Source organism: Macaca thibetana, chromosome 2 (assembly GCF_024542745.1).
Source record: "Macaca thibetana thibetana isolate TM-01 chromosome 2, ASM2454274v1, whole genome shotgun sequence".
Lineage (NCBI taxonomy): Eukaryota > Metazoa > Chordata > Mammalia > Primates > Cercopithecidae > Macaca > Macaca thibetana.
The window spans coordinates 35,332,252-35,345,964 of NC_065579.1; the positions used below are offsets into that span (position 1 = coordinate 35,332,252).

The window sequence follows — 13,713 nt, forward strand, 5'->3', positions numbered from 1 at the left end:
TTGTATTTTTAGTAGAGAGAGAGTTTCTCCATGTTGGTCAGGCTGGTCTCGAACTCCCAACTTCGTGATCTGCCTGCCTTGGCCTCCCGAAGTCCTGGGATTACAAGTTTCAGCCACCGCACCCCGTCTACTTTTCATTTTAATACTCTTTCTTATTATCCATAGAATTTTCTAAATATATTACAGGTATGATTGGTGTAAAGATCTTCTATTGTTCTTAGAATTGAATACAAACAAATCAACTTACTCGTAAAGTCCTCCAACAAGTGGGACCATCTTGTTTATTTGTTTTTTTAATCTCCATTTCCCAAGGCATCTTTGCTCAATTTAGTGCAATAGAGCAAAGATCTTTACTTGGTCTTATCCAGTCATATTGACCTGGGTTTAAATTATATCTAAGCCACTTACTTGTATATTACTTGATTGATGCAAGCCTCCCTTTCTTCATCTGCAAAATGGGAGTAGTAATACCTATATCTTAGGGTTGTTGTAAAGATCAAAAAAGAGAGGTCGACAACTCACTCTGCCATGTAGGACCTAGCATATAGTAAGTATTCTCTAAACTTTAGTTTCCTTTTCTCTTTCCTTAACTCCCACAAAATGATATGCTTATAAAGGAAAGCTGCCCCATATATATCTAGTATTGCTTTTCTTTAATTTAAAATGATCCCCATCACTCTAAATTTTATCTTTCCTTAAATACTCATTATAAGATATCTCTCCCAGGAAGCTTTCTCCATATAAGCAAGGGCAACCCAGCTTCCACCCTTTGAATGGCTCTTATGATGAGTATCAATTTACTACTAGATTTTAAACTCTTTTACACCATTTTCAGGTTTCATGTATGACATGCATGTACAGGTCTCTCAAAAATGACCACAAGTTCCTATGGGGAAGAACCTATTGTATATTTTTCTTGATATTTAACACAATACTCAGCAGGTATTAAACACAGAGTCAAGCTTAGTAAATGTCTGCCAGTCCAACTTAGAAAGAAAAAACTGTAGGCCGGGCGCGGTGGTTCATGCCTGTAATCCCAGCTCTTTGGGAGGCTGAGGTGGGCGGATCACGAGGTCAGGAGATCGAGACCATCCTGGCTAACACGGTGAAACCCCATGTCTACTAAAAATACAAAAAGTTAGCCAGGCGTGGTGGCGGGCGCCTGTAGTCCCAGCTACTCGGGAGGCTGAGGCAGGAGAATGGCATGAACCTGGGAGATGGAGCTTGCAGTGAGCAGAGATTGTACCACTGCACTCCAACCTGGCCAACAGAGCAAGACTCCATCTCAAAAATAAATAAATAAATAAAATAATAAGAAGAAAAAATTGTATAGTTAAAAGTATTGGAAAATTAAGTGAAGAGTCTAACACAGAAGATTTTGTGGAACAAAACCTAATATAAAAACATAAGATAATTTTATACTAAAAACTAGTCATTCTGAAGGACAATGTTAAAAGTCATAGCCAAGCTTCAGAAAAGTATACAATAATAAGTTTTTTTGTTGACTAACAAGGTATATTATTTACAAGAACTTGAAAAAATAGCTATTAATGTGGATGCATTACCTGTCTTTTGCAGTACCCAGCACCTACACCATATCCTTCCAGCTGCAATGACTGTATATTCAAGGAATGTAACTGAGCCAATGTTTCTACCATGGCCACATATATGGCTGAACGTTCTGCTGGGCTAACTCCAGGAACTGTTAAATCACGAAAGATTCGACCCTATGGAAGTGATTACAACAGATTATTTAAATGTGTGCAATCAATACTTTGTAGAATATACTAGAAAAACATTCATTTGTGAAACATATTTAACATTAGAGTATACATGCCAAAGGGAAAATAAAAGGATATGCCAAGATAAATGTAAACATCAAAACTACTCTCAACTATTTTACAGAAAAACTTTAAAACACATTTTGAATTTATTGTTCTTAATGTCTTGACCTATGTGGAGTCTTGTTTTCCCTACTACCTTACGGACAATTTGGTTATTGCCATTACAGATAGCTCTTTACTGACACCTAGAGGAAAATTTAAGAATAAGTCAATACCCCTTAATTACTAAATTTGTTTTTTGTCTATACCATCCCTCCCTTTGTAAGTGCTCAAATTTGAACAAAATTGTAAGTCTTTGCAAAGCAATCTAATTACCTAAAATGTTAAATAACAAACTATATCATTTATTAAGTATCATAAAACATCTTAATTAACTTCATAATTAAAAGTAAAAGCAACAACAAAATAAGATTAAGTGTTAATTTACCTGCACATGTTCCATTATGTAAAATTCTGTTCCAATGACAGAAGTATCACTGCAGTACAGTATAGGCTTGGGAACAGGGAATCCAACTGAAAACAAGGCTTTCTGGACTTTAAATTCTCTATCAATCTAAATAGGATGATAAATCATTAAAAATCAGAGAAACTGATTTAATTATAAGTAAATGTAATAACTACTCATCAGCTAACCTTAAGGCTAGAAAACAACGTAAAACAGTATCAACAAATACTCCAGAGGATAATAGTAATAACTTCCCTAATAGTAGTCTTGGTGTAAGCATTATGATTATAAATTAGACCACTACTAAAAAATGTAATTTAATTAGAATAAGAAGATGAGCACCTGCACGAGACTTAACCCTGGCTCTGATGATGTGAAGGCAATAGTTACTGTTCACAATATTTCACATATTTTATCATAAAACATCCCTTTTTCCTCAGCAGTTCCCTGGCTGGCTGCTCACTCTTTCATGTCTTCCAAGGAAGCTCAAGTAAGTCTCTATTCTAGCATTCTGCCACAGTCAAATACAAAGAGCTGGGGGTGAGAGGTGAGTGGTGGTGGAAGGAAAAGTACCCGCCCTTTCTGGAGAGCAAGGGAGGCATGTGTTTCCAGGGCAGGGGCATGGGGATCTTTCCTGGCACTCATGACTGCTGTGGAGCTCAAGATAACTACCAGGAAAGTAGGCAGCTAGAAGCAAACTGGAGCCCAAATAAGATAGTGGGGAAAAAATGGCTTCCTTAATTAGGACAGATGCACAGACTATCACTCAGGACCCAAGGGCAGAGCTGTTGATGCAAGCCAAGTAACGATGGCTCATCTACATGTAGTCACCTGGCCCCAGACTCAGGCAACGGTGACTGACCATTCTAAGGAGGGGAAACTATGCAGCTGCGGCAATAACCGGAACAGAAAAGTAACGAAACCATGCCCAAGGTGAGAGCAGCCAGGGGTACCAAGGGCTGTGGAAAGAAGTGTTAACCACTCAGGTGTTGGGAAATGAGGGGGAGGAGGTAAAGGGGAAAGGGCAAAAGGGTTAGAGAAGCAAAAAGTGGATCACAGAGCAGGAGCATTGCTTTTTTCAATGCAGAGTTGAGAAAACTGAAGGGAGTTGAAACAGAGTACTCCAGATCCTTGGGAGCTATACTAGGGCTGAGAGCATTATGCCCTGTTCTGATGTGTTCAGGTGGGATGCCATGAAGAAAAGAGACAAATAAAGCTGTTTATTGGGGCATGCGTGGGGATTATCCTTCAGCCATACTAATTGATATTTAATAAAAGTTACCCAACTTTTTTTTATCTTAAGCATCCAACTTACTTCATGTTTCTGGGAATATGATATGGGACCAAGAAAGTCTCATAGAATCTACATTTTCTATTACTGTAGTATTAAGCCTACCCCACAATTGTCCTTCCCCAGTGAGCTGGGCCTAGGAAGCACCTGCTGTACATGATTACAGTCATACCCTAAATATGCACAGTGCTTTTAATGTTCTACAGTGCTTTGATTTCTGTCCCCTCTTGTTCTCTGAAAATCCACAGATAATACCTGTTTTCTGAAGACAGAAAAAGCTAGTTTTTAACAAAAATCTTCTATAATTCTTACTGTCTAATATTTAGAGAGTACTATAAAATACTTATTCAAATCTTTCTTTTTATCACCAAAAGATTAGAGGATTGTCATAGCAAATATATTAAAATAATTCTGAGTAGATACTATTACATATAATAAATATATAACAAAACAAAACATCTATAGATGAGTAGCACTGAAAATATTCATTGGTTGATTTTACTTCTAGCCAACAGTGTAGAGGAAAATCAAATACACAAAAGAACTGGGTGTTGTTCAAGATTAATAGCCTAAAGATAGACTTACATTTCAACTTCAAATCATTTTTTAAAACAAAAAAAGATATAATTCAAGGGAAATTTTCATTAGAAATAAAATACATTTTATGTTATTTGGCAATCATAAGATGCCTTTTAAAAGAAAATTGGCTTTGTGTATATTAAAAGCATTTATTTGTCACCAAAGAATTTATCATTACATTTGTATACTATACCTTATGTGCTTTAGGAAGAAGTGAACCTGGTGGTTTTTTCCTAAGCACATATGTTTGAAAGCCCTTCTGGAGATAAAAGGTTGGATTGGACTGTCCTGCTCTAGATAAAAGTAAAAAAAAAAAAAAAAAAAAAAAAGTCAATTACAAAGATATGTTTTCCTTCATCCCCAAATCCTACTGAAATGTCAGAAGAAACAAATGAAAATAAATTTGTCTCAATGCTAGAAAATCAAGAGGGGTGTTATCAGCAGCTCACAACATGAATTTCTAGATTAAAGCAGATGACAACATACTGGCAGCTGGAGAATCTGTGACTCACACAGGTAGAAGAGAGGATGACACTTCCTGACTGCAAATCCGAAGTTTTATCAGGAGTACCTGTAGAACAATCTAAGTAAACCTGTAGAACAATGACTGATCTAAGTAAATAAAGAATCTGAGGAGAGATTGTAAGTTATCAGTCAGAAAATGAATTAAAAGATGCAGGAGCAGTTGGCTTAATGCCCCCTCATCGGCCTTTAGAGAGATAACCCTCGTAAGTGTCAACAAAGTTAGTGTGTGAGTTCAGCTCTCTCCAATGGGAGTTCTGAGAAGTGAGGTCCCACAGTGAGCATCTGGCCCAGGGAAGTGCAATGCTGGCCCAAGTAACTCACAGACACCAGGGCATTGACTTTCCCTGCCAGATGAGCAGAAATTCTCACCTAGACTAAGGATAGACACTTCCACTACCAAAACTATTCAGTCTATTCCTTCACTTATAATACGGACATTTAAGAATCACCCAACTTTGGAAGAATCCAACTATATAAAGGAGAGATCCTAAATTAAATAAACAGAAGAACCAAACCTTAAAGTAACAGGTAATAGGAGAAAGTAGAAAAAATAATCTTTGAAGCTTCTTCACAGGACTCCAACCTCCATCAAGAAAAAACAAGCATGATCCTAGATTGAGTGTGGCAGCAGCCCCAGTGTCTATGTCTTCTGTAAATCAGACCCATCCTCCCTGGCAATCACATCAAGGAGCACTGGTTTTGGTACCATCTAATCCTGTGTGAGTGCCTTTTTACCATATGAAGGTGGAGATAATCACCAGTGGTCAGGAAATAGGACCACTACAGGCTAGCCTGTCTTTATTGATATAGAACAATTTATCTTTGATGCTGCAAACGATCAATTGCAACGAATTTTTTTTTTTTTTTTTTTTTTTAGACAAGTCTCGCTCTGTCGCCCAGTCTGAGGTGCAGTGGCACGATCTCGGCTCACTGCAAGCTCCGCCTCCCAGGTTCTCGCCATTCTCCTGCCTCAGCCTCCCGAGGAGCTGGGACTACAGGCGCCCGCCACCGCCCGGCTAATGTTTTGTATTTTTCAGTAGAGATGGGGTTTCACCGTGGTTTGGATCTCCTGACCTCGTGAACCGCCCCCCTCGGCCTCCCAAAGTGCTGGGATTACAGGCGTGAGCCACCGCGCCCGGCCACAGCGAATTTTACAAACACATTTTTTTTTAAATGCCAAACATCTGATTGGATGCATTTTTGATGAGGCAGTTCTCTAGTCTTATATAAAGCACTGGTCTTTCATGATAGTAAATGACCCAAATGAAATACAAAGAAAAAACTAAAAGCTTCTTGTTGAAGATAGAGTGACCCAGCAAGTCTGCTTCTACATATACATCCAAGAGAACTGAACACATAAAATTAACACAAAAACTTGTACATGAATGTTCACAGCAGTACAATTCATAACAGCCAAAAATTAGAAACAGCTCAAATGTCCATCTGCAGACAAAAGGATAAACAAAATGTGGTATATCTATACAATGGACTATTGTTTGGCAATACAAAGGAATAAAATGCTGATTCATTTTATTCCTTTGGAATAAATGTGGATGAATCTTGAAAATATTATGTTGAGTGAAAGAAGCTAGTCACAAAAGACTACATATTATGTGATTCCATGTCTATGAAATGTCCAGAATAGGCAAATCCATAGTGACAGAAAGTAGATTAGTAGCAGCAAGGGATAGGGGGTGGAAAAAATTGGGAAGTATGAGGTTTCTTTGGGGGTGATGGAAATGTTCTAGAACTAGATAGTGGTGATGATTGTACAACATTGTGAATATATGGAAAACAACTACTTATACACTTTAAAACGGTTAAATTTTTAAATGTTATGTTATATGAATTTCTCAAAAACAAACAAAAACAAAAGTTTCTCTTTTGAGGAAGTATCTAAAATGGTTATAACAAAGACAAAAAAAAATTGCAGAAGCCCATTTGCATCGGAGGATCATTGTCAACACTGTCAATACAGTACTCGCTAAATTTAACCACTCCAAGCATCAGGCCTCCAAAGAGCCTGGAATCACTGATGGTCTCAATGTAAGAATCATCATTGAGCCAATAGTCATAACTATTGATTAGTTCTTGGACCAGATATTTGGTGCTGAGAGAAATGTGTTGATCTATAACCTAAGAGATAGTACTTTTGATGTGTCCAACCTCCATTAACAAATAGAAAATCTTTGCATGTAAGTGTGCAGCCATGGACACTTACTTGGTTAGAGAAGACTTTAAACAGACAATCTCACGAGACCCTACTAAGCCATCCATAGCATTGGTTCCCTTAGGAGCATGAACAGACAGGAAAAACAGGATGTTGTCATGGCGGCATCAGATGAGTTTCTTCAGCAGACTCCTTGCAGCAGTCCAGGGTTTACTCCATGCCCCCATTTCCCCTCAGTGACAGCTCAGGTAAGAGGGAATGAGATCAGGAAATGGGTGAGTATGGGTACCACCTTGATTTAGAAGTCTTAGTCTATTTAGGCTGCTAGTCTATTCAGGCTGCTATTATGAAATGCCATAGACTGGGTAGCTTATAAACAACAGAAATTTATTTCTCACATTTTTGGAGCCTGGGGAAGTCAAAAATCAAGGCGCCAGCAGATTCAGTGTCTGGTGAGGACCTGCTTTCTTATAGATGGCATGTTCTTGCTCTTTCCTCACATGGTGGAAGGGGCAAGGCAGTTCTTTGGGGTCTCTTTTATAACACGAATCCCATTCTTGAGGCCACTGTACTCATGATCTAATCATCTCCCAAAGACCCCCACCTCTTAATATCATTACCTTGGGAGTAAAGATTTCAACATATGAATTTCTGAGGGACACAAACATTTAGATCATAGTAAAGCCTCATGCCCTACAGAAGCCATTATCTGTAGTAGCAGTCTTTTGGCACCAGCTTCCAGGGCCCTAGCAAAAGACATGACTAGTTGAAATAATCCTCTACACTTAGGAAAGCCCAAAGCTATGCCTTTCCACCAGATACTTAAACAGTTCATTTATAGACTTTCCAGTTCAGATGCAGTTTACTAATTAGATGTTATTTTTACCATAAGGAATGTTGCCTGGAAACACATCTGATATGCCACCTTTACCAAGTTTTCAGAATTATAGAGCTAGAAACTTAGATACATTTATCCACAGAGCAGGAGAAAGGTTTTTTAACCCTTTATTTATGTCACGGTTAACAAGTCTCAGACTCATGGCATCCTCCTAGAGGGTGCATCTACCTGCATCTCTAAGCTTTAGAAACTCAGAAATTCTTATAGGAATTTTTTTAACAGAAAGGAACGAAAAAAGAAAAGCACAGGCCCTGATAAGGGAATCCGTTATGTTTGTGGATATCTAAGAAGCCATCTAATCCCTTGTGCAGAGATTTGAAAATATTCAGGATTTGCTGCTTTTTAATTTTACTCCTTTTCCTTTGGTGGAAATCAAGACTGGTGGATTCATGACTATTCTGATCAAGTGTATTTAATAAAACCACTAAGCAGACTCAGACCTTCACCAACTATCTACTCTGACAACCAGTTTGGTTTGCTCATTAAGGTTTATGATATTGAGTGAGCAATGACGAAGGATAACAACCATCCTGGCAAATTTGAACTCACAAGCATTCCTCCTGAACCCTTTGGATTTCCACAAATTTAAAAAACTTTTTATATTGATGCCAACAGCATCTCAAATGTATTTGCTGTTGATAAGAGATCAGAAAAAAAGAAGATTAAAAGACAAATGACCCAGTGTTTGCCCATGGAAACACTGAGTATATGGTCCAAGAGGCATAAAAGTACAAAGCCGGAAAACAAGAAACAAACAGACAGAGTTTCTCTTAAGAAGTTGCTCAGGTCCTATGTATTCAATAGGCCACAGTGAAAAATGAGAGATGGCAAAGCAGAATCGAAGATACAGTCAAACGGAAGACTCCTGACAAGTGCAATGGAGTCATCAATGACGGGTCAAGAATCTCATTACTGAGAAGGAAGAATTTAACATCAGCCAAAAGAGCTGGAGAGTGTCCAAACACTTCCATTATCACAGTGTACCAGAGCTAGCACCATGCTAGGTGCTTTGCTAGGGACTTCCCTAGAAGTGGTTACCCATCCTCTAGAGGTGCGTCTTCTGGAACCATGACTACAGAAACAGACTAAGCCAACCAAAACTCAACATGAAGTTTGAACATGAACACACAGTCATGAAATCTGAAGGACTCTGATTTGTAGGAAGTCAGTTTAGTGACAGTTTTTTTTTTTTTTAAATCATACTTGAGCTGCTATTTCATATATTATTAGACATTGTTGAATACCTGAATATACACAGGGTAAGGACATACAGTTGCACTTTATCCACATGATAAATAGAATTCGTGACACAGGACAAAGGTTTTTAAAATTGGCATGATTAAAAAAAAAAAGAAGAAAGAAAAACAGTGAGTCCGGACTACTTAACTTAGTGTAAGACTGTCCCTCCCCAGCCCCAATACATACCTACCACTTCCCATTTCCTATCACTGACAGCACTGCTGCCTTGAGACCACCAGAACTGGTTTCACTGTGCTCTTTACCCCTCTTTATATCATCAATACCAGAAGTCCCAAATTCCCGTTTATACTTGTTTACTGAATTGTGATTCCCATAAGACTCTGCACATTCCCTATTTTCTCCCACATCTTCTCCACCCCCTCAACGCCTGATATCCTTCCACTGTGCCCCTGGAACTCACAGTCTTTCACAATTCCATACAGCTTCAATATCTTCTCTGAATAGACCCTTTACCTCCTTGCTCTAATTAAAACCTGAATATTCCATGAGAATCCTGTTTCCTTTGTAGGCTTCTTAAGTGGTAGATGTTTTTCCCACATCAGTCTTCTAGTAAGCCTGGATGGAGTTTATATCCTTCCTGAAACTCACTGCCACTTCCAGACTCCTTGCTCTCCCTCCTGTGTAAATTCTTCCCTCAGCTTTGAATCTCAGGCCATGAGACTCTGCCACCCTCTACCCCTTTTTCTTGCAGTCACCTACTAACTCTCAGATCATTTCCCCTCATTTCTTAAGGACTTTGGCATATTCACTACTACTCTAATACACACTACTCCTGTCTTCATTCCTGATTTCAAAATCTACACAGATGTCCCTTTTAACATTTAGGCCAATAAGCTCCTTAATTTTTCTCCACCAGTGATATTTTCCTTGACACTATCTCAGCCAGTAATTCTGAGTTACACCCTACATTTTAGCAATATCAACAGTAAAAGCACTGAATAATCCTAGTTTCTAAACATTTCTACCTCTGACCTCCTGCCTTTCCACTCACTCCTGCTAGTACCTCAATTCCAACAATCCTTCAATCCTAGACCTACCGTCCACTGATCATACTGCCATTCACCTCATATCCCCCGACCATGTCCTTTGCCCAAGACTGTGGGAGCCCACCTCTTGCATCACTGTGACCTGGATGTGAACATGGAGTCAAGAGATAGCATTTTGGAACTTTAAGACTGTCCCATTGGATTTTGGACTTGCATCAGGTCTGTAGTCCCTTTTGTTTCAGACAATTTCTCTGATTTGGAACAGGTGTATTTACCTAATGCCTGTACCCACATTGTATCTAGGAAGTAACTAACTTGCTTTTGATTTTACAGGCTCATAGGCGGAAGGGTCTTGCCTTGTCTCAGATGAGACTTTGGACTGTAGACTTTTGAGTTAATGCTGAAATAAGACTTTGGGGGACTGTCAGAAGGCGTGATTCATTTTAAAATACGAGGACATGAGGTTTGGGAGGGGTTGGGGTGGAATGATATGGTTTGGTTGTGTCCCCACCCAAATCTTATCTTGAATTGTAGCTCCCATAATTCCCAATTCCCACATGTCGTGGGAGAGACCTGGAAGGACGTAATTGAATAATGGGGGTGGGTCTTTCCTGTGCTGTTCTCATGATGGTGAATAAGTCTCATGAAATCTGATGGTTTTATAAAGGAGAGTTCCCCTGCACACACTCTCTCTTGCCTGACTCCATGTAAGACATCCGTTTGCTCTTCGTCTTCTGCCATGATTGCGAGGACTCCCCAGTCAGGTAAAACTGTGAGTCCATTAAACCTCTTTCCTTTATAAATTATCCAGGCTTGGGTATGTCTTTATTAGCAACATAAGAACAGACTAATACATTCTTTCTTAACTAGGTTAAATTTGATAGTAAATTATATAACCACTACCTTGAATACACCTTCAGTACACTTCACTTGCCCTTTCCTGGTGTTTGCTTGGCAAAACTTCCATCCATGTTAAATCCATTTTTTTTTTTTTTTTTTTTTGCTTACAGTGATATAACTGGCCATAGCTGAAGAAAGACACATACAGTCATAATTACTGTTTTAGGTTAGGTTCCCAATAAACAGATCATGAGAAAAAAAATTATATACAAGTGACTTATTAAGGAAATGTTTGGGGAACTAATAAGAAATTTGAGGAAGCAGGTCAAGAAAGGGGAGAAAGACAAGCGAGGGTGTGGTCTAAGACAAAGTCCCTTAGAGGGTAGCTTCAGCCTGATCTCACCAGTGTGTGGGTGGGGGTAAAGATAATGGGAGAACTCTGCCGTGTCGAAGTTCAAAACATGTCTCTGAAGCAAGGATAATGAAGATTTCATACTTCTGAATCACTAGTGGTTAAGGTCCATCTCAGGTACTACAACAGTAAGAGCAAAGTGTGCTCCAGCAGCCTGAGGGCAGTTTGCGAAAAAAAGAGCCATGTTCATTGGAAGCAAAAACCAACAAAGCCAAGACATGTACAGCAACACTAAGAAGGGATCCAAGAGGATCTGGACAAAGCATTAATAATATCTACTGAAATATCTATTCTTGCTTCAAATTCATGACCTCAACAAACCTCAAAATGAACCGCATCTGGCAATCATATTTCCTTAGCTCATTCATTCTCCCATTCTCTTGGATGGCTGTTTCATAATTCTCTCTCCTCAAACCTCAAACACTTTCTTCTCCATCTTCATTCTCAGCTACTTAATTACCTAGTTTCCTATTTCAACGAGCAAATAGGAGCAATCAGATGAGAACTTCCACAAGCTTACACTACTGTATCTACTGCATACAATAATCTGTACCCATATATTCTGTCTTCCCTCCAGAGTCTGCAGAAGGATGTGCACATTTCTAAGGGCAGCCCCTTCTCTTGCATATTAGATTCCTGCCTTCTGAAGGATTTCTTTCCAGGTCTCTCTCCTACACAAAATTTTCTCTTCTAGATTATTGTCATCAGCATACAAATATGATGTTATTTTTAAAAAAGCTTTGTCTTGACCTCACTTCCCCCTCTACTTAAAACATTTCTATTTCCTTTTGTAGAAAAACTCCTCAAGAGTTTACACATCCTTCTATCTTCTTAAACCCATTTCAATCAAGCTTTCATTCCCTTCTTTCCATTAATACTACTTTCTCAAGATCACTAATACAAACCATGGTTTTCCCCCACCTCTTTGGCCACTTCTTCTCAGATTCCTTTGTAGGTTTCTCTTAATCTGCCAACTTCTTAATATTGGGGTGCCTTGGACTCAGTCTCCAAACCTCCTCTCTATGTGAACTATTTTCTAAGATCTTCGATCTCATGTCTTTAAATATCTTCTTTTGGTCGATGACTCCCAAATTTATATGTTTAGTCCAGATCGCTGCCCCAACCTCAAGATATAACCAATTGCTTACTATACATATCTACTTGGATGTCCAAAAGGCACCTTGAAACTCAACACTCCAAAACTGAGTTCCTCAAATTCCCCCCAAATCTGCTTTCCTATAGTCATCTATATTTCAGTTCATAATAACCCTACACTTTAAGTTACCAAGGAAGAAATGAAATAATCTTCATCTCTTCCTTTCCTAGCCCACATCTAATCAGTTAGTAAATCCTTCACAATACAGTTATGCATTGCTTAATGACAGAGATATGTTCTAGAAAATATGTTAAGTGATTTTTGTCACATATAAACATCCTAGAGTGCACTTACACAAACCTAGATGGTATAGCCTACTATGCACTGATACATAATTATGTTTTGTGATCCTAAATGTCTCAAAATTGAGTCACTTATGACAGGTGACTCAGCTTACAGTGAAATCACTGACCCCTCAGAGTAGTAAGCATATGGACTGAGGTGATAAGATAGCATCTGCTGTGGCCAGGCACCCCAACACCTGACAAGAAAGTGAAACTAAAAGTTAGCTGAAGAAAATGGCCATGGACACTTCTGTGGGGAGCTGTAAAAGCCTCAGAGAAGCCAAAAACATGGCTGAGATGCCTGCAGAATCCCTGCCAATGAGAACTCTGAGGCCTCCTTTCCTCTGGCTGTGGTAAGCCCTCTGGGAAAAGAGCAGCTACCCACCACCCGGGTCAGTGGGCATTCTGAGGAAAACCAAACCTGGTTTTCTCAGTCAGTGTGCTGGTCTCCCAAGCTACTTGCTGTGTTTCCCCTCTCTATTACTGCCTATGTGTGTTGGATAGAGTTACATGATTGTTGTGTGGAAGCCACACAATAAACCGTGAATTCTTATGCCTTTAATTGGTACTGATTCACTGTGAAACTTCTCGGCTGGTTGGAGTTAGCATAAGTAGGCTGATTCGAACCCGACAGGACATACCTGAGCTCTATGGTACAGCCTGCTGCTCCTAGGTTATAACCTGTGCAGCATGTGACTGTACTGAATACTACAGGCAATTAGTTGTAACACAATGATAAGCATTTGTGTATCTAAACATATTTAAACATAGAAAAGGTTCAGTAAAAACACAGTATTATAATCTAATGGGACCACTGCCATACATGCAGTCTGTCATTGACCAAAACGTCATTATGCAGCATGTGACTGCATACTTACACTATGACCACTTCTCACCTATTCTACACTACCACTCTGATCCATGCCACTAATATCTCCCTGCTGGAACACTGTAATACATTGGTGTCCTTGCTTCTGCCCTTGGCCCCTTCAGTCAACTCTCTACACAAGAAGCAGAGATTCT

The 13,713-nt window shown here is 39.1% G+C and overlaps 1 protein-coding gene across 1 annotated transcript in view; it reads right to left on the reverse strand.

Annotated features, from left to right (window-relative positions):
* The window catches only part of ACAD11 (acyl-CoA dehydrogenase family member 11), a 97,979-nt gene that overhangs the window by 79,707 nt on the left and 4,559 nt on the right, over window positions 1-13,713 (reverse strand). Inside the window, exons 2-4 of the mRNA XM_050779595.1 lie at window positions 4,353-4,452; window positions 2,272-2,397; window positions 1,566-1,727 (exon numbers count right to left, since the gene is read on the reverse strand). Coding sequence (XP_050635552.1) covers window positions 1,566-1,727; window positions 2,272-2,397; window positions 4,353-4,452 — 388 coding nt within the window. The remainder of the gene's footprint in view (window positions 1-1,565; window positions 1,728-2,271; window positions 2,398-4,352; window positions 4,453-13,713) is intronic.